The following is a 22,000-nucleotide window of genomic DNA, read 5'->3' on the forward strand; positions in this document are numbered from 1 at the left end:
TCGTTCACAGTTCTGCAGCTTTCACTGCCACTTCTTTTAAATATTCTGTTGTGTGGGCATTTCCCGATGTGTCTATTTCTGAAAGATATGCAACCCCATCTTCTGTTGTCACACAGGCACACATTACTGGATCGTTGTGTACATTGCTCCATCCATCAAGGCTCAAACTGGAAAATTTCCCCTCAGTATTTCTTGCACACTGTTCAAGTTCCTTCTTCTACATTGGTGGAAGGTTGCTAGGTACAATGTCTGCTCTACCAAGTGGAGTGTAGCCTGGTTGTAAGGACTCAACCATGCCAATGAAGTGTTTGTTGATAACTATGCGAAAAGGAGAATTTGTGGCATAAATGAACTGAGCAATCTTTTAATCTATGGTGTCTTGTTGGTATTTGCTGGTCCTTACTACAAATCCATCCATGGTGGTGGTTTTACTGGATGATTGAAACTTTTGCTTGCTACTGATACTTTATGTTTAGTTGCAGCACTGCTGCTAAAAGTACCAACGGATGACTCTGAAGTTGTTGCAGATACAGTCACAGTCAGTCTCTTATGCTTGAATGGGATCCTGAAACAAAAATCAAAAATGATTTTGAATAGTCGTTTTCATTTCTTCTCACTCTATTATTTAGTTAATAATGTACATTTTTTTCAGCAAGGATGCAGATCCAATTCCAAATTACCAAAAAAGCTGAGTGACTTAAAGCTTAGAGTGCTTAATTTTGGAGTAAGCCTCATAGTGTACATGGCCAGTGGACTCCTAATGTAGAAGGAGCTATACTGCATACAATGTCTAGGATGATACAGTAGAACCTCAGTTATGAACACCTCGAATTGAAGTTGTTCATAATGCTGAATAAAACGTTATGATTCTTTCAAAGTTTACCATTGAACATTGACTTAATACAGCTTTGAAACTTCACTATGCAGAAGAAAAATTCTGCTTTTAACCATCTTAATTTAAATAAAACAAGCACAGAAACACATTCCTTACCTTGTCAAATCGTTTTTAAAACTTTCCCTTTATTTTTTTTAATCATTTAGATTTAACACAGTACTGTACTGTATTTGCTTTTTTGTCTCTACTGCTGCCTGATTTTGTACTTCCAGTTCCAACTGTGGTGTGTGGTTGACCAGTCAGTTTGTAACTCTGGTGTTTGTAACTGATGTCTACTGTAGTGCCTAATCTGGATTGGGGTTTTGGGCACTGTGGTCCATGATGAACTATGGACAATGAAATTGATACTATTTCCTACTTTTTAGTGGAGTAAAAACATATCAACTAATAAATATAGTGAATTCACATGGGCAACATAAGTTAGTTAAATCACAGCAATAGCCATAATAACTAATGCCAGATTGGAAACGGGACGCCGGAAAACACATTATCCACAGTATATTTTTGATAGTGGAAATCTTTGCATGATTTCATCATTACCTTAACTTTCTGATATCCCCTACATTCTGCATTTTAGACATAACTGCTTGTGGAAACTTTAATTTATTAATGGGCAAAACATAGGACATCTGCTCACTAACAGACTTGAGACAACCAACTGATTTTGCACTGCTTGCCAAATTTAATACAAGAGTTTTTAATTAGGTGACTAAAAGTTATCTGAAATAGTACTTGAAATATTGGAGGGGGGAAGAAACTCAAGAACTGTGGACAAATTGTTCCTCCAGTTCCAGAATTTATTTTTTAAAATAAGCCTAAATGAGGCAGAAAACCAAATCAGACTTGTCCTGGCATAATGGGTGGGAGGAGATTGGGGAAGAAGGAAGCATTCTTGATTATTCTGCTTGATTGTGAGGAGGAGAAAAATCTAATTCCTGCTGTAATTCCTGATTCCTAGTGTAATCCCATATTACACTTTAAACAAAATGCCTGGTGGCTACCATCCTGAGTGGCGTCCAAACAAATTGTCTTGTGGCAAATCCAGTTAATCCCATTAGTCATTCATGAGCAATAAGCATTACACGAATATAAATGGTCAGGGTACTTTATCACTGTTCTCAATCTAAAATTCTGAATTGTTCTTTCATATTTTATGGCTTTTAGACACAGATTTTGAAGATAAGCAGTCTTCCTGAAACAAATTTAATTTAATAGCAAATAGTGACTCTTAATAGTGTTCTGATCTATTTTAGACGTTGCAGAATATTCACCTTTTCTGTTAATTTTTCATATTCTGCAACATGTTCTCAATGTACGGAATCTAAACTTTTGTTCCAAAAAAGTAAGTGTCTAACTGTAATAGTGGCAAAGATTTGAGGAAATTGCCCATTAGTAATGGCTAGGTAGGGTGCTGGTGGTCATGCTTAGTTACCAGTATGGAAAGAGTTAAAACTTGCAACTATCAAAATCTTTGTGTCCTTTCATCCTTCCGAAGACTTTACAAAGCACTAATACTAGTGCCTGCCTTTGTTGCTGCTCACAGCTTTCTCAAGATGGAGCTGCTATTCAAAATCCCATGTGAAACTGACAGGAGATCAGGTTCGTGTCACTGTGTTTTTGGGAAAGCTAAGAGTGGCAGCAGAGGCAGGTACTGGGAATATACAGTATTGTGGGGAAAGAGTGAGTGAATGGTGTGTGAAGAAAAGGGAGGAGGTAGAGGAGCACAGTGGAAAAAGATGGGAATGCTGGAGGGCAAGAGAAGGGATTAAATGCAAAAGATGCACCATCTATTTATAGGAAATAAGTAATGCCATGAAGGGAAAGAGAGTATAAAAAAGCAAGGGACATGGTAGTTTTTTATGTATCATAAATTGACAACTTTTCAATTAAATACAATAAACAGTTGTTGCCTTCTTATAAGGGTTTGTCTAAACACAGAAGTTATGCCAAATTAACTCTCATCCATTTTTAACTGATCATGTTAACTGTATACAGTTTTTTACACCAGTTTTTCTTGGTTTATTTTGGATCACTTAAATTTGTTCCTAATCAGTTTAAGAGCAATTGAATTCAATGGCAAAAAACCCCATGAATGTAGAATTAAGGTCACCTGGTATGGTGTGGTGTTCCCTTGCAGAACATTGAGCTGTGCAAAACGCAAAATTCTGAAAACCAGGAAAAGCAGAGTTAAAATTGACCGTAGAATCTTAACTCTACCCTCTTTCAGCAGTGCCCCAGAACACCACATTAACATACGTACCTTTACTCTGCCAACTCCAGAGTTGCTGAAATGTGTCAGCTCTTCACCTCATTTTACAGCCTATTCATTCACTCACAAGATTCCATCTAACATTATGGAATTGAGGGGAGGAGCGGGGAAGGTTGTCCATGCCACCTTCCTTCTGTTCTCCTGGAGCTGGCTGTAGCCAGTGAGGATTAATTGGATACCTTGGAGGTGCATTCAATGTTAGATATTTGTAGGTATACCTACACTAAATTGCGTTGGCGGTAGTAGGGTCTGTTTGGTAAAGGTCTGTTTTGTGATATGAAGACATGCATGGATTACTTAAGGTATGTGACAACTGTGATTATGATGTAAGTAAATGTGTTTTGCAACCTTGGATGTGTGAACAGAAGGAAGAGCAGCTGCATGTATACTTTCAGAATCCAGTATGCATCATTTCAATGCAGAGTTGTTTATTATATAATTAGCAGAGCACGGGGGCTTTTATTAGAGGGCATTGTCAGTAGCAAGCTGGGATATGTCAGTCTAAGCACTTATATTTTTCGTGAATTCCAAGTAAAAATGAGTTCCAGGTAAATGAACCTTAACTCTGTGAATACAGTGTTTTGCCATTGAATATCAGTGTTTTTAACCTAATTTACTGTTACAGAATATACATTTCTAACCTCTAAGTTGGCTTCAATTTTAAAATGAAATTCAGGACATTCATCAGATGCAAGTTAGTGGGAATTTGTGTGAGACAGTCTCAAATATACGCAGTTCCATAAACCTCATTTCTACCATGTGGACAAAGTGTTGTCTTTACTGATGACTTCAATACTAGAACTTATTTAATGACTTGTCCAAAACTTTGTTCAAGTGATTTTCATATTTACAGTTACCTAAATTAGTGTAAACTCAAGTTCACTAGATCCTTATGAATATCCCTAAAGTGACCATATTGTCCCTGTCTTACTGGAACCTGGAATAGTCCTGGCTTCCCATTTCAGCGTTAGAACATAAGTTTTGTTGGTTTTTTTTTTTTTTTTTTAAATAACTAAAATCTTTAAGACGTTGCTGTAAGGAATAGAATGTTTCTGATACAGAGCAAAATCCATTAGACTGTTCAGTATACTGAACAGCATTTGAAGTAACAAAGCTAGAGTGTACACACCATTGAAGTTGGTGGTCTGCTTAAAATGAATTAATGACATTTATTCAATGTTTCATGACAAATTTGTTCAGAACAGTAAGACTACATCTGTACTATGAACTAGGAGTGTGATTCCTCTCTCCTGTACATACTCAGCTAACTCTAATACAGCTAATATGACTATAAATAGTAGTATTGCCATGATAGCCTGAGTAGCAGCAGCGGAGGCATGGCGTAGCCATGCTAATACGTTCCTGCATACATATAGTTTCAGGTGGATTTGTACTCAACCTGGCTAAGTTACTGTATTAAAAAAAAAAAATTTCAGTCTGAGAAATAAGGAAGTATTGCTATTAAATGAGAAGCTGGCAGTAATGATGCAGCACACATTTAAATGTGTAACGATGTTTAACCCTAAAATGTCACCACCAAGTATCCTGTATCTTAGTTTGTCAAATATAGTACTCTTGCATGCCAATTTGCTAGTTGTAAATGCAGTGTACCATTACTTATGTATGTCTTAATACTTGCATTCTTCAAGAATCCCTGTAAAACTCTAATGGGTTATGTAATGCAGACTTGATGGAGGGAGCATTGTCCATTTTCAGGTCCTAATAAATTAATAATTAAATTTTTTTTTCTGGTGTGTCTGAGGAAGTAGCTTTGACAGTTGAGGCCTACCTTGAGTATTTTGAATGCATCCATCACCATGGTATCTAGGTGTTTTGAAAACTCCTTCACAAATGTGATTAGATTCTAGTTTTTTGAAGACATGGGAATTAATGGCCTTTAGTAGCATGGCAGGAAGACATTGAGCACCACTGAGTTCTTCAGATTTCTCTGAAACTGGACATGCTCTGGCACTGTAAACATTTTGAGCAGTTCTCCCCAGGTGTCTTTAATGAGGGTTGGGGTTGAAGTTCAACCCATGAAAAAGCAATATCTGTCTCTAAATTTGAAGAAATGTATCTTCTTCAAGGCATCCTTAACTAGAGACCCATTTGGCAAAATGCGCTGATTAGTTATGCTACTATAAGTAGATGCACTCCATCAAAAGAGCTGTTTTCACTGAGTTTTGTGCTGCAGTTGAGTCAGTTGGCTCTCATTGGTTTAGTCAGTTAGGCAATCTAGTTTGTAATCTCCATATTGGAAAGCATTTTCAAAATGTGTATTTCTATAGCTTCTGGCAGTGTATAAACATAATTATTGGTTTATTGAAAAAATGTAGCAAACCATTATGGTGGGTTTACCTCAACTTGTTTGAGTACCATTGTCAACCTTTCACTAGAACAATGTATGACTTCTGGTTGTTGGGGGATGTGGAAAATTATAGCAGGGTCATAGGAGCAAGGAGTATGGGGAATAAACAGGAAGAACTGGAAATATTAGTACATAAACATGATGTAAGTCTCATGACTGGAATATTCCTATAGAGGGGTACAGCTTGCTCAGGAAGGATAGGCAGCGTAAAAAGGGAGGCGGTATTGCATTATACATCAATAATATAAACACTTGTTCTGAGGTCCAGAAGGAGGTGGGAGGTGGCAGATCAGTCTAGTAGTCTCTGTATAAAGATAAATAGGTAAAAAATAGGGGTGATGTCATTCCTGGCTGAGGTCTACTATAAACCACCAAATCAGGAAGAGTAGGTGGATGAGGTATTTCTAGAACAAAGAAGAGATCCCTAACACAATATCTGGTAGGTAATGGGGAACTTTAACTACCCAGAAATTTGTTGGAAAAGTAATATGGCAAAACACAATTTCTCGTAAGTTCTTGGAATGGATTGGGGACAACTTTTGTTCCAGAAAGTAGAGGAAGTAACCAGGTGGACATAAATTTTAGCTTGATTCCAACTAATAGGGAGGAATTGGTAGTGAATCTCAAGGTGGAAGGCCATTTGAGTGAAAGTGATCGTGAAATGAGGTTTCATGATTTCTAAGGAAAGGAAAGAGCAGCAGTGTAAGTACAATGGACTTCAAAAAGCAGTTTTTAATGAACTCGGGAGTTGGTAGGTAAGGTTTCGTGAAGAAAATCTAAGGAAAAAAGGCGTTCAGGGGAGCTGGCAGTTTTTCAAGGAGACCATATTAAAGTCTCAACTGCACACTATCCAGATGTGAAGGAGAGAGAAGAATAGTAAGAGGCCAATATGGCTTCATAAGGAGCTCTTTAATGATCTGGCAATTAAAGGAATCCTACAAAAAGTGAAAACATAAACTAATTGCTAAGAAGGCATATAAAAGAATAGTACAGGCATGCAGGGACAAAATTAGAAAGGCCCAGGCACAAAGTAAGTTACACCTAGCAAGGGACATAAAAGTCAGTAAGAAGAGATTATTTACATTAGGAGCAAGAGAAAGCTGAAGGAAAATTTAGGTCTTCTATTTAGCAGAGAAGAAGAGCTAATTGATGACATGAAGAAAACTGAGGTGTTGAATGATTTTTGTTTTAGTCTACACTATAAAGGTAATGCTGATGAGATACTCAACAGCAAGGGGGAAGGAATACAAGCCAAAATAGGGAAAGAACAGGTTGAAGAATATTTAGATGTGTTCAAGTTGGCAGGGACTGAGATCATCCTAGGGTGCTTAAGAAACTAGTTAAAACAATCTTGGAACTGTTTGCAATTATCTTGGAGAACTCCTGGAGAATGGTTGATGTCCCAGAAGACTGGAGAAGGGCAAACATAATACCTGTCTTTAAAAGGGGGAACAAAGAGGTCCCGAGGAGCTATAGACTAGTCAGCCTACTTTTGATACCTCGAGAGATACTGGAACAAATATTAAACAATCACTTTGTAAGCACCTGGAGGATAATAGTTATAAGGAATAGCCAGCATGGATTTGTCAAGAATAAACCATCCCAAATCAACCTAATTTCCTTCTTTGATATGAGTAATGCCTAGTGGTTAATGGGGAAGTAGTAGATGTGATATCTTGGCGTTTTTTTCTTTAAGGCATTTGATGATCCAACATGACACTTTCATAAGCAAACTAGGGAAATGTGGTCTAAATGAAATTACTATAAAATGGGTGCACAACTGGTTGACAGACTGTACTCCGAGTAGTTATCAATGGTTTGCTTTAAACTGGGAGGTTGTATCTAGTGATGTCCTGCAGGGATCAGTTCTAGGTCTGGTGGTATTCAATATGTTCATTAATGCCTTGAAGTGGAGATTATGCTTATAAAATTTGCAGATGACACCAAGCTGGGGTGGGGGGGTTGCAAGTACTTTGCAGGAGAGGATTAGAATTCAAAATGACCTTGACAAATTGGATAATTGGTCTGAATTCAGTAGAGACAAGTGCAGAGTACTTCACTTAAGAAGAAAAAATTAAATGCCCAGCTGCAAAATGGGGAATAACTGGCCAGGTGGTGGTATTACTGAAAAGGATATGGGGGTTATAGTGGATCACAAATTGAATTAGTCAACAAAGTGATGAAGCTGCAAAAAAGACTATCATTGTAAGGTGTATTAACAGGAGTGTCATATATATGACACGGGAGATAACTGTCCTATTCTCAGCACTAATGAGGCCTGATCTGGAGTACAGTGTCCAGTTATGGGTGCCATACTTCAGGAAAGATATGGACAAATTGGAGAGAGTCCAGAGAGAGCGACAAAAATGATAAAAGATTTAGACAATCTGACATGTAGAAAAGCTTTTTTTTTTTTTTTTTTTTTTTTTTTTTTAAAAAAAAAAAAAAAAAAAAACCACTGGGCATGGTTAGTATTGAAGATTGAGGGAAGACCTGATAATGGTCTTCAAATACATTGAGCGGTTATAAAGGATGGTGATCAGTTGTTCTCCATGTCCATTGAAAGTATGTCAAGAAGTAATGGGCTTAATCTGCAGCAAGGGAGATTTAGATTAGATTTTGGGAAAAACTTTCTGAAGGGCAGTTATGTACTGGAATAGACTTTGAAGGGAGGCGGTGAATCCCCAGCACTGGAGATTTTTAAGAACACGATGGACAAACCTGTCAGGGATGATCTAGGTTTAGTTGGTCCTGCCACAGTGCAGGGAGCTGGACTTAATGAGCTATTGAAGTCCCTTCCACCGCTACATTTCTGTGATTCTGTGCAGTGTGTACACATAGCAAATGGGTACTTCTGTGACCTCAGGATGGTAACTGTGTTGTAAACTACTGATAAGCCATACTATCGTAGTTTTCATAGCTTATGCAGTTTCTAAACTTCATTTTTAATATACATGATATTTGGTGTACATAGTCTCTGTACAAAAAATCTAACCCTTTTTTTTTTTTTTTTTTTTTTTTTTTTTTTTAAAGCTTTCTGAGGACTGAGGACATGGCTGACATTGACAAGTAAGTATATTCCTTTAGACTCTTACTTTGACTAAAACTGTCACTCTGTATGTATTGATAAACCTTGTACTTTAAACTGTTGATCGCTAAATAGCTTTTCCCTTAAGGTATATAATATTAGGCTGGTATAAAATGAGTGACTGTATAAATGGATTACTGTTTTGTTTTTATTTTTTTTACATGTTCATTTGGGACTAACTGCAGTAGCTATTACTTAAGCAAATTGTAAACTAACAATGTTCTAGTTAACTACTAGCTGGAATTCAACTAATGCACTAAATTACTAAAACTAGCAGCATCACCAGTTCCATTGTAATGTTGAACATGACCTTTCTTTTCTCAGTCTTTTGTTTTTTTTGTCAGTGTTGCTAAGCCAAAATGTAGGTGTTTCAGTCTGCTTCCTTCAAACATATTGTCAGTTACTAACCATACTTTAAATCCGCAATATCACTTTTGAAGTGTTGCAGAAACAGGCATACTGGTGTAACTTATGTCATTATGTATAAAACAGTTTATATGTGATCAAACCCTCAATAGTACTGTGGAGTTAGTCTCATTTTACAGAGGGAGAAATGCTGGGGCATTGGAAGATTTTTTTAAATTATTTGCCCAAGTTCACAGAGGGCATCTCTCTCTAGGATTGGATTGGAACGCTGATTCCTAGTCCTGTATGTAAACCACTAAATTATTATATGTTCATCGGGATAGTAAAAGTGAAATTGTCAGTGTAGAAAGATTCTAATTTGAATTGTACTATTTTGGCCAAATTTTACAGTGGAAAGAAGTCACAAAACGTAAATATCTAACCACAAAACAGACCTCAGTTTAGTTGTCACACTGGGAACTTGTACAACATCTGTAACTGCTACTTTTTTGGACAAATTTATATAAAAACACAAGTCTCTTAGCTTAAAAGAAAAAAACAAAACAAAAACAAAACAAACCCCTCAACTCTTGAATTGAATGTTTTGAATAGCAAAGAACAGGCTGAACTTGATCAACAGGATATGGAAGATGTGGAAGAAGTGGAAGAAGAAGAAACTGGCGAGGATGCCAACAGTAAAGGTAACATTGTAACATACTTAAATCCAAAGAAATAGTAAAGGGATTTATCTTAATTTAAAATGAATGCACCTGATGAAACATGATTTCTAATGCTATAGTTTTTAATGCTTTTAAAATTCTGAAACCAGAAGGGTATTGCTCATTCAGAGGGATTTTTAACGATCATTCACTCCATGCTTGTCTGCTCTCATTCATTTTCTAAATCATGGACAACAGCAGTTCAGAAAATGTTCTATATGTTAATGTGTACAAAAGTCATTGATCAGTCAATGCTTCTGTCAATACTCTCAAATGAACTTTACTGTTCACATCGCTTAATTTCACAGACAGCCATTCAACTTCAAAATGATTGTCTCAGTTACTAGAAACCCATAAATAACTAATATTGGTAAAAGTAGAAACCAGCATACCCATTTATATCTAGTTTGTCATGCAAAATGTACTACTATCTAGGTGGAAAAAGTTGGTCCTGCTCATGCAATATAGTTAGGTTTGGAAGGCGAAGATGGAATTTGAGGAGACCAAAGAGGCAAAAATATAAACAAATGGAAAGAAACGCTTTTAGTGTATCAGAAGCAGGAAGCCTGCAGTAGAATTGTTGGGTTTGCTGAAAATATCAGATTAAAGTAACCAGTTGAGGAGGATGAAGACACTGTGGATGAGCTGAATTACTTTTATGAAGAGCTGAGCAAGAGAATGTTATCCTTATTACTGGATAGAAAAAGTTGAGGCACTGAGATAAGGCTATCAAAAGAGAAATCTCTGGAACAAACTGATAAATAGTAATACGTTCCTTTAATCAGATAGTATAGAACCCAAGAGTTCCCAAGGAACTTGAGTGAAGTATTTAACTGCTAACAAAAATATACAGCCAAGTTAAAATCAGCTACTATAGCTGTGGACTTTGAGGTAATGTATGTGCGCAGTACCTGTAAGAAAGGCACTAATGGAATTTCAGTACTAGGTAAACTTGGCTGTAATAATTTTAAAAGTAGAGTTCTAAAAGACTAACCAGAAGAACTTAGATTAGAACAGCACAATTTTATTCTGCTTATTAAACTTTAGCATATAAACAAAACAGTAAATGTAAGAGTTGCTTAACATAGATTATTTGGCATTTCAAGAGCCTGTTTGAAAGCTTCTCACTGAATTCTGCTAAGGAAACCAGGAAGTCTTGGATGAAAGTTGGATGTTCTCTCAGGGACTAAAAACTTTTGAGAGTAGGAATAATTCATCACTTTTCAACATGGTAAAAGATTGACAGTTGAGTACCCTAAAGTAATGTATTAGAACTGGTGTTTAATATATTGATGTGAAAAAATTGCAGATGTAATTACTTATGTTTAAGTCTAGAAAAGACTGAAGAACTAGGATGACCTAAGAAAGCTGTCTGAATAAACACCTTAATGGCAAACTAGTCATTGTTGACAAATGCAGGGTAATCCCCTTTGGAGAAGTAACTTGAACTAATGCATGTCATTGGTATCTAAATTAGAATCTCTCAGGAAAGAGACTGGATGATTACTGGTGTGGGCAGCTCTCTGAAAAATTCTGCTCAAATGTATAATTTCAGTCAAAAAAGCAAACAGTTTATAATATAAAGTATTTGACAGAAAAAAATATGCAAAGATGATGTATACACACACACAGCTACAGTTAACATCCTTCTTGCATTTTCAGAGGTTCAGGGAAAGGTAACTTTTTTAAAAAGTTGATAAAAGGGAAACTCTTATTCCAAAATGCATAATTAACCTGTGGAATTCATTGCCACCAGGATATTGAGGCCAAGAGCTTGGTAAGAGTCAAAACATTAACATTAATATGGATGATGAGAACACTTACAAATACATTAGACAGGATAAATTTTATAGGATATAAATTTCCATGATTCGAGGTCTGATGGAGTTAGGAAGGTGCTTCTCCACTGGTTAAATTTTTTTTTAGTTATGGGATTTCTTGCACCTACCTCTGAATAATCTGGTGTTGACCACTGTATTGCTTGTCTGATCTGGGTATGGCAGTTTGTTTCTACTGCACATTAAATTGTTCTGCTTAATATGTCACTTATATTTTATTTTCACCAGCTTTTTTCCAGTGAAATCTTGTCTAAATTAGAGATTTGTAGGACAGTTACTGAATCCAATTCCAAAGATTACATCTAATTTCTGTATAACTGTCAAAACTGGAAATACTGACTTATTGCACAGTCCCTGCCTTTCCCAAAGCAAAAAGTACAAATCTCAGTATCATGAATTTCTTTGCATTATTTAGTTGAAAATCTGTTTAGAAAAAAAAATTTTTTTTAAGACCGCATGTTTGGTGACATTTTGTAAACCTGTATTTTCAGCGAGAACTTCTATTCTAATGACTCGTAACTTTTCATAAAAATAAGGACCTCAGAGCTTTCTTCCTTTTTCTAGAATGGTCAACTTTTAGATTTTCAAAATACTCAGCTGTATTTCAAAATGATAAGAATAAAATTAATCTTCACATTTTTATGGGATATTTAAGGCAGAGCATTGGTGGGAAAATGGAAGTGTGAAATGCTTCCCTTTGTGCTGCACTTCCTTTGAAAAGGTTTGAATATCAAGGATATTCAACCTGGCATCTTTCCCTAGTACTAAAATAAGTTTATTTCCAGGTTGGCTACAAGATTAGCATAATGCATTTGCAAAATCTCTCCTCTTCTTGGTTTTACTTAGCTCGGCAGCTGACTGTGCAGATGATGCAAAATCCTCAGATTCTTGCAGCCCTTCAGGAAAGACTTGATGGTCTGGTAGGAACATCTACAGGATATATAGAAAGGTACATGTTCTCATTCAGTAGTTATAGTATCTGGTTTTTTTATAATCTTGCTCTCTGTGGAAGTGTTCACACCATTCAGTCTTTTCGCTTCCAGACAAATAGTAGTAACACACCCTAAGCTACTTGCCTTCGCCAAATATATCAGAGAAACTAACTTTTAGTCTGAAGGCATACAGAAACCTTTAGAATGGAAGAAAGCGGAAACTGAATTTCCTTATGGTTTGAAGGGAAGGTGGGAAGCTTGATAAAGCGTTTAAAGTAGTGCTGACATGTTAACATACCTTTGCAAATCACTTTAAGTTTGGCTTTTCTATTTGAGGTTGCTTTCACAGTCTTGTATCTATTGCTGAAAGAGTTGGAATTACTTTTTGAAAAGTGGATCAGTTTCTGTAATCTGGTCACTTAGTGATTGTTTTCTAGTATCCTTGTTACAGTATGATCAGAAAGATTTGTAAAATGATTAAATGGCAAAAAACATCATTAATGCAGAGTTAAGGTTGCCAAGTTGATAGCTCGTGCATTTCCAGAATGTAGAATTCAATAAAATTCAAACTTTGGAAAGCCAGGAAATAGTTACGGTAAATGCTCGCACAGCCTTAACTCTTGTCACCCTGGAGTTAGCCATAGCCTCTGGGCATTATCTGCATGGACTCCAGCTGCATTCACTGTTAGTTATATCTGTATTGAATGGTGGAGAAATATGTTGGAGCAGCATGGAAGAGCTGTGATTGTGATAGGAGGAGATCTGGGTCTGTCTCCCTTTCCTTCTTCCCTTCCCCCATGTGTATTGTCAAAGGAAAGATACATATGTACCTTCAGGTTCTACTCTGCATTACCCAGTTCTGTATTGAAGTAGGTTGTGTCAGAAGCAGAGCACTGGGTTTGTCTTGCAATGGGTGTTGTCATCAGGTGGGATATGAGAGCAGCCTGTGGATGTAATGATGGGTCAGAGAAAGTACAGGTTTGGGTGGCATGTGCAGGTGTCAGTGGATTGTAGAAGGGTATGATGTGGTGGTTAAAACATGGTATTCTGTCCGGGGGGGTAATCTGTGTTTGAGTGTATGGCAAGTGCAAGTAATGCCTGTCCATTAGAGGGACAAAGAATGAGTTATGGGCATTATGGGGCACTGCTCAAAGAGGGCAGAGTTAAAGTTGCATTGGTGTTTACCTTGACTCTGTTTCTTTTTCAGAAGTTGGTTTTTCCTGAACTTGACATTCTAGAGGGGCATGAGCTACCACCAGGCAACCTTAACTTTGGGTTAATGATATTTATGCTACTTAATAGCCTAGTTTTTTTTTTTAAAACAGAATGAAATGGTTGTTGGTAGGAGTTAATGGTCCTTTTGGGCAGATGTAGTTTTATCTAGGTTTACAGCTGATAAGGTACTGTGGCTAGGTAGTAATAATCAAAAGATCTAGCTTTTTATATAGTAGATATCAACTATATCAGTTGATACATGATATATCAGTAGTTACATCATTATCCCCATTTTACAGATGGGGAAACTGAAGCACAAAGAGGTTAAGTGACTTGCCCACATTCCTCCAGCAGGCCAGTGACAAAGCTAGGAGTAGTCCCACTCAATGATCTTTCCGCTGGGCCATATGGTTGCTATGTGATTTCCTCAGTGCTTCTCCCCCTTCCTGTATATTTTGTGGGGACAATGACAGTTCTTTGAAATGTTTGCAATGTGTAGTTGCAAACAGGGCCAGTGTGAGAAATCTCATCCATAATCTGTCCCAGTACCTTGACAGTCTTATTACTTGGTTGTTATAGTAACTTAAAACACTGCATTGGTGCTGCTGTAGCACTTTAATTAAGACACTCTAAGATGACGTGATAGCTCTCCTGTCTGCATAGCTAATCCACTTCCCTGAGAGGCAGAAGCTATGTCAGTGGAGGAAGCTCTCTCGCTAACATAGTGCTGTCTACCCAGGGGAGTGTTGGTATAACTACGTCGCTCGGGGGGGGGATTTTTCATACCCACTGAGCGACGTAGTTATACCAATATGGGTCTGTAGTGTAGACCAAACCTCAAAGCGTTGAGAAGACTGGTGTGTCTGTCCTTCTCCACCCTCCTTGTTTCCAGCTCCCCCTCTCCTTCCCATCCCATTAAGCTATTAGCTATTGCTGTAGAAGCCATTAACTTGTAAGAAGTTACTCCTTGCTGTCTCCTGACCTATGCTACTGCACATGCATCACGGGCAAAGGCTTACTGGAGGGCCACACGCTTTCATGGTTATTGCGTAGCCTGAGCTGCACGCTGAACTTGGCCCCTCACTCTCGCTACCCACCTCCATCTGGCACTCCTGCCTGTGCTACAGTCGGACTTCGCCAGTCTTGTCCCAGGTCCATCTAATCAGCCCTTCCCTCCATATTCTGGCCAGTGCTCCCCTATGCCTCACACAGGGCTGCAAGGCTGATATATATCTTAACTAGTCATTTTTTGGATTTCAGATGCTTACATTTGCATTGCTTTCATTCCCCCCACTCCAGCTCAGAAGAAGGGTAGGGAGAAGGGCTCAGACACCGCAAGAGGAGTGGGTCCCCCAGATTCTGGAATACATAGTGGGCAGAGAGAGGGTCTCAGGCCGCTGCAGAGGGGTTAGGGATTCCCTAGATCCCAGCACACACATGGAAGGGGGGAGAGTTCAGTGCTGACAGGCCCCTCCAAACCTGAACCCCCAACTTTCTTTGCCCCCCTTCATATTTGCCAACCTCCCATCTTCTTCCCTCCCCTACCACTGATTCCCACTTATCCCCTTCCTCATAATCCCTTGATGCAGACCCAGCCTCCTCCTCCCGTTACCACCTACTCTTGCATCCCAGTCACCCCTCTCCTCCCAGTGAGCGTTCACTTGTCTAATTTATTTTCTTCTGAAAAACAGTTTTAGTATCTTCTGAATATCCTGCTGTACTCAGATTACATTTCTCTGAAACAATAAGAAAAAAATCTGAGGCAGATCTCTCCTCCCTCCCCCCTCCCAGTTGTTTACAGTTCATTCTCAGACTGCTGCCCATAGTGGGTCTCAGACTTTAAAGTTGCAGGCTCTGAGAGGGCTTAAGTGACTCATCTCAATCAGATGCTCTCAGATGAAAGAGAATACCTAGTAGAGACAAGTACAGACTGAAACAACTGAGAGACACTGGTCCAGCCATGTCAGTAAGTGTTTCCTTACCCCTACCCTCTCCCCCTCAGTGCAGGAGAGTTTCTGATGTGTGTGAAGCAGACCAGTTCTCAGCTTGTCTGTCTCAGCAATATGATCTTTGCATGCTCCAAGCATGCCTGTTCTAAGCTTCTCACCTAGGGGAGCAGGGCTTTTCCAGCTCCTTGCTCACATGGGTAGTATGGAGAGGGGTTCAGACCACTCCAGAAAGACAAGCCCTCAGAATTGGGTTTACATGTGGAGCAGAGTCCCCCAGATCCTGGTTGTCACACAGGGACAGAGAAAGGGGCTCAGACCCCCAGAAACTGGCTCATGTGGGTTGTTGGAGGGGGTTAGAGCCCCATAGATGAGCAGCCCCCCAGATCCTGATATACCTGGAGGCAGAGTGTGGGGTTTAGACACCGCACAGGGGAACAGATCCCTAGATCCTAGCTCACATGGGCGGGGCAGGGAGATGATCTGACAACCGTTCCCCAGATCCTAGTAAACAGAAGGGGAGAATGTAGGGCTGACAGGGGCCCCTTCCATTCCATTCCGTCATGCCCTCTTCCAAGTATCCCGGTCCCCCAAGCCTTCCTACTTTCCCAACCACTCATCCCTATTTATCCACCTTCTCTCAGTGCAGCCCCAAACCCCCTATTCCTATTTTCCCCTAAAATACCCCTTCCCTGCCAGCAAACATTCATGTCTGTGTTTTTTACAGAAATACTTTTATTCTTCCCCTCCCCTCAACCCTGACTGACAGATTTTATCAATATGCCTCCCAAACTTTTCCAGATGTCTACCCATGGTGGGACTCAAGCTGACACTGGCTAAGTGGATCTTGTTTAAAGGACTACTGTTTATCCCCTTGAGCTATCCAACTGGTGGGAAACTTTAAGGCTAAAAATCCTGTTAACTCCTATGTCCATGTATTCTCAGTGTACTCTATTGGGAATGAGAATAAACAGGTAAGGCTTGCGACAAGCCTAACTGGAGAAGCAAAGCCTTTTTCAAATAACGTTTTAATGTGATTTCCTCCAAAGGGCTGATGGGTGCCATAGACCACTCAAAATGATTATTTTTTTGCAAAACGGTTACAAATTCCTCCAAGGCTTTGTAAAAGCTTGCTGGAAACTGGAATATCTCCTCCATGGGGAACTTAAAAAAATCCCTTCTATTCAAAACAGAGTAAAAAACAATTTTGAAATTTCCTGAACAGGAATGTCAAAGTTCTGTTTTGAAAAAGTGGAAACATTTTGTTTCAACCTTCTCAGAATGTTTCCAAAGCTCTGGGCGGGTTGTTCTGATGCACTCTGTCTGGAAGTCCAGTTGCTGAAGAGCTGAGCAGGCAAGCAAGTTGGCAGGAAACCAAGCAAGCTTCCATTGGAAGTTCTGTTGGAATTCAGATGAAATCAATACATTCCTGTGGAACATTTGGATTTTGAAAGATTGGGGATTTTCTGATGGAAAAGCATTACTTACTCTATTGTAACCAGTCAGTTGCTCCCTGTCCATGTTTATACTAATGCCAGTGAAGCTTTGCTGGTCAAGCTGATCTGAAGTCTTTCTGTAGGTCAGACAAAGCTCCTGAGGAAATAGTCAAACTGCTTCTCATTTGACCATACGTTTATTAAGTTGGCTTGCATTCAGAGGAACAAATGCTAACTGGGTCCTCTTCCATCTGTTCTGTTCCTTCCGCTTTGATTCTTTTGGACCTGTTGCCTTTCTGTGGAGCTATTGCCTAGATGTTATCTTTTTATAAAACTGCTTATAGGTGACACTGCCTATGTGAAAAGCCAGGGTACGTAAAGGTAATGGATATATAAATCTCAGTTGAGGTTTGAAACTAGTTGGCACTAGCAGTTCTGCATTTTACTTTTATATCAGATATGTTTTATACTCAGGAATCCAGATTCTCCCATAAAAGTGGTTAACCTATATTAAATTAATCTGGTTTCAATTTGCATTAGATGTCCATTATTAGCCTTGACAGCCTCTGAATGCAGAGAAACTGATGTATCTGTTTCTTGATGTTTTATGTACAGTTGCTTGGACTTGTCCAGTGTCCTTAGACTCTAGACTAACATTTTGCATATAGCATCAAAGGAGTGATTATCATATGCTGTCTCAACAGTTTTTCTACTATTTTTATCGTAATATCTTTACACAACTAATATTTTGCTTTTTCACTTTGCTGTTCCTTCAACTTCAAATTACAGCAGAGCATTAGTGATAAATTTGACATTAAATTTTAGAACATCTCTTTTAAAGAATATGAAAGTAACATAACTGAGTGTAAATGTCATAATGGGTAGGTAAGAACTTTTTCTGAACCTTAATGAATAAGTTTGTTGGATAGTGAATATTGCAGATCTCTACTTCAGCAAAAGCCAGATGCTGAATTATTGGTGACCTGTGAGAAGCTCATTTGTTTCATGTTAATTGAGATCTTACTAGTCAGGGGTGGTATGTTATGGTTTACCATAAGGATGATAGTGAGGAAGGCTGGTGATTCTGCATTTTAAAACTAAGCTAGTGTTGCAGGAGTCTCCAAACCTGTAAATAAAATGGGAGTAGTGTAGGGTTAGATACCAATGTTGTCAAACTACTTAATTTTGTAACATCCAGTGCTTAACAGATCCTTGAGTTGTCTCGTCGTCTTTAAGCTGAAGGTGAGAAGAAGAATAAAAGCATTCTGGCTGCAGTCTATTCTGATCAATATAGCCCACCAGTTTAATAAAGCAGGCAAATGTCAACACCCCTCAGTCTTTTCTAGTTCCTAAAATAGTTTTAAATACACACACCTTTTGTGTAGATAGCCTTTCAGATTTTCTTTGTAAAAGTGCATAAAATATTTTTAAAATATCCACGCGTAAATCACGCTTTTGTCACTTATAGGAAGGTAATGAAAGGGTTTTAACTTTTTTCCTTTTGTCCTGTGTTGAGAAATATTTTCCCACAAATTTAATTATCTCACACTTAGAATCCTTCGTGCTTTACAGTGTTTTCTCCAAGAATCAGGCAGCACAGACCATACTGAACAGGTTTATTCATGATACCGGGAAGTCTGATAAATCAGCTTCAACTTCATGATGTTAGTGGTCAATTATATACGCTTTCTTATCGATTACATAGTACGTTTTAAATTCTTTATCTATTCACTTACAAATACAGACATTGTCCCATCCTGAGAGAACAAGTGATAATGAACATTAGTGATAATAGTCATTACATACATGCAAAGACACTTTAATCATTCTACTTACTTCAAGGATCCTAGGGCTACACTCGGGGTGGGGGTAGGGCAGAGGAAGAAGGGGGGGGGGTCCTTACAGATAGGTGGCAGGAGAGACCGACATTCTAAAAGCAAATGTGCTGTTCTCATTGGAATTAGAATCACTAAGAGGACATCTGGCTTCCTGAGCCATCAGATGTTTACACTAGCCCAGTGGTTCTTAACCTTTCCAAACTACTGTACCCCTGAAGCCTGAGTCCCACCCCCACGGGGCTGAGGCATGTAGCTTAGTTTCATGGCGCCCCTGTGGCTCCAGGCAATTGCCTTTCTTGCCACCCCCAATACCAGCTCTGCACTTGCGACCCCTCTAAACCCCCAGGTTAAGAAACACTGCACTAGCCATTGTCCTTGAGGCTCAGGTATGCTTGTTAGCCATTTAAATGAATTTCAACCTGCAACTTGTTAGCTGAAAACAACCTCAAGCCTTACTACACAGTTTGAATAGCCACACAGAGCAAATAGCAAAATTTTAATTTTATACTCCCAGTGGCGTAAATATTACTGATGTGTATAATTGTTTCAAGTTGAGCACATTACTTGAGAATACACCCCATCGTTCTCAGGTTCAAGTAATGTACCTTTTTTTTCTTAAAGTTTTCACAAAATACTTGGGTCCAGATCCTTGGTTGTGGTGTGGTCACTTTGTCCGCCTCTGCTATTGGGACATAAGCATGAAGCCAGTGTAAGTGGTCCCAGGTGGATTACTGCAACATAATGGGATCCTATGGTATAGTGGCTCTTACATTGCACACTCTTATGACCGCTTAGAGGGCAAAGCTGGGACAGTGGTACATTCTGCTGATTCCCCTGGGGAAGCCAATTGGAGTTAGCCAGTGTAATTTAGAGAGCCTGCTTCAGCCAAAAGCTGGAGGGACTGGCCCAGTGCACAGCCAGTCCAGGACTGGGGAAATTCTGAGGCCACGTTGGCAACCCACCTTGCCAATAAGTTGCACTATATCCACTTTAGCTATAGCTGAACATCTGGGCCTTCATTTTTTAATGTACATCATCATTGGGGCCCAGATGCAAGGAGAGCACCCAGTTCATTACAAGTAAAGCTAGCAATTCAAGGAGTTGAAACTGACTTTTATCATCAGGGTCACTTCAACACTAGTCCAACATGTTTACTTAACACATTGGTCTGTCTAGGAAAAGTCCTTTCCATTTGTGGGAATATTATATAATGTGTTCTGAAATGTTGCACCAGCCTCTTGCCTCTCAGCTGGCTAATATACAGATGTAAATCCTGAAGTTACTTGATTTCCCCTAATGAAGTAGAAAAAATGTAGCTTGTAATCTTGATACATTGGCCTATCTCTGCAGGGAAGAAAAGCAATGCCTTGAAAATCATCTAATTACTTTAAATTCAGTTAATACCCTACTATTTAGATAGCAGCCTAATATTGCTTAGGATCTTTAGTCAAAACCGTATGTAATAAAACTTAATGTTTGTTTCAGTTTTTTGAATGCTTTGCCCCTCGCCTTAATGAAACCTCAGATTAGTTTGAGTTTGCACTAACCCTGAATCAGCCTGGTATAGTAAGTCATGTTCTCAGTTCTTCTTCTATCAAAAACTTAAGTATGAAAAGTATTGTAACAACACAGCATAAAACAAAACCTACCTGTACTATGGAAGGTGGCTATGGGGAGTGGGGGGATGATCAAGAAGGGGTCAGTGGGTTTACAGAACACTTCTGTTAATAATAATCATCATAATACTGTACAACAAACTTTCAGCTTGCCTAAGGTAGTTAAGAGACGTGTGAATGCTCTCAAGAATCTTCAAGTTAAGTGTGCACAGATAGAAGCAAAGTTCTACGAGGAAGTTCATGAGCTGGAAAGAAAGTATGCGGCTCTCTATCAACCTTTGTTTGATAAGGTAATGACTCTGCTACTTTGACTTTTATTTGAAATCTCCAGTTAACTAAAATCCCAAAAGAGAGGATTGCAATGGGAATAAACAATGTTGCATATCTGTAGCTCTATGGTGTTAGTCCCAGGTGGGGCCAGATGAACCCCTCACTCCTATAAGTGAATTGACTCCGGTAGGACCAGCCGAGTGAGTAACCCTAACCCAGTGTGTTTAAGGGTTTCAGGGCCCATGGTTACCAAAACAGTTTCAGTTCTGAGCGTTGTATCCAGGCTTTTGTCACCAGATGTCAGAAGTGGGGCCTCTCTTTGCACTGGGTGGTTATTTTGGAGTGGGATAGGAGTAAAGTAAGGTTACTGAGTGGCAAATGAGGTCAAGAAGCAAAAGGATTATCTTCCCCCAAAGCATGAGCTTTGATAAAGTAAATTTACTAATTGCAAAAACATACAACTTACTGGGAGGAGTGATTTATTATGGGCATTGGATACTTCAGATACAATATTAATAAATTATACAGGTGGTTTACTTAAATTAAAGTTATACTATGACTTCATGGTTTTATTTTCCAGCGAAGTGAAATCATCAATGCAATTTATGAACCTACAGAGGAAGAATGTGAATGGAAAGCAGATACAGAAGAAGAAATTTCAGTGAGTATCTCCACTATATCTGAAAAGAACAATTGCTTGAATATTTCAGGCTTTAACACACTAAGGAGACCCAATGCAGTAGCAAAATTAAAAATGCCAGCAGTGAAGTTATCATAATAGCTTTTTGTGGCTCTATGAAGCTTACTGTAAAGTAGTTGTGAAGCTTGGCTTTTAGTTATGGGCACACTGACCTTAGCATAAAATCAAGTGCTTTAATGAGTATCTGGTACTTGGGATATGGCTCTCTTTAAATTTTAGAAAGGTTAACATTTTTATTTTATCAAGGAGGAAATGAAAGAGAAGGCCAAACTTGAAGAGGAGAAAAAAGATGAAGAAAAAGAAGACCCTAAAGGAATTCCTGAGTTTTGGCTGACAGTATTTAAGAATGTTGACTTGCTCAGTGATATGGTTCAGGTAGGTGGAGACCTAAAGTTAAATGTAATCATAAGTCTTAAAATTTGTACTAGTGTGCTCCTAAAGTTATGGAAATAGTGATATAATTTGGCTGTTTAGTATTTCTGCTGGTAGACTCAAAATTGCTTGTATCCCATTTCCAAGTGCTTT

The 22,000-nt window shown here is 38.7% G+C and overlaps 1 protein-coding gene across 2 annotated transcripts in view; it reads left to right on the forward strand.

Annotated features, from left to right (window-relative positions):
• Window positions 1-22,000, forward strand: part of NAP1L1 (nucleosome assembly protein 1 like 1) — a 52,746-nt gene that overhangs the window by 18,253 nt on the left and 12,493 nt on the right. The window contains exons 2-7 of one of the 2 annotated variants that reach the window (XM_067559913.1): window positions 8,566-8,601; window positions 9,578-9,666; window positions 12,369-12,471; window positions 20,654-20,795; window positions 21,356-21,436; window positions 21,722-21,850. In XM_067559913.1, the coding sequence (XP_067416014.1) occupies window positions 8,585-8,601; window positions 9,578-9,666; window positions 12,369-12,471; window positions 20,654-20,795; window positions 21,356-21,436; window positions 21,722-21,850 (561 nt within the window). In that variant the 5' untranslated portion in view covers window positions 8,566-8,584. The remainder of the gene's footprint in view (window positions 1-8,565; window positions 8,602-9,577; window positions 9,667-12,368; window positions 12,472-20,653; window positions 20,796-21,355; window positions 21,437-21,721; window positions 21,851-22,000) is intronic. The other variant, XM_067559914.1, reaches the window with a different exon arrangement.

The sequence above is a fragment of the Emydura macquarii genome, unplaced genomic scaffold (genome assembly GCF_026122565.2).
Source record: "Emydura macquarii macquarii isolate MOO-44397 ecotype Brisbane River unplaced genomic scaffold, CSIRO-AGI_Emac_v2 contig_2205, whole genome shotgun sequence".
Taxonomy (NCBI): Eukaryota; Metazoa; Chordata; order Testudines; family Chelidae; genus Emydura; species Emydura macquarii.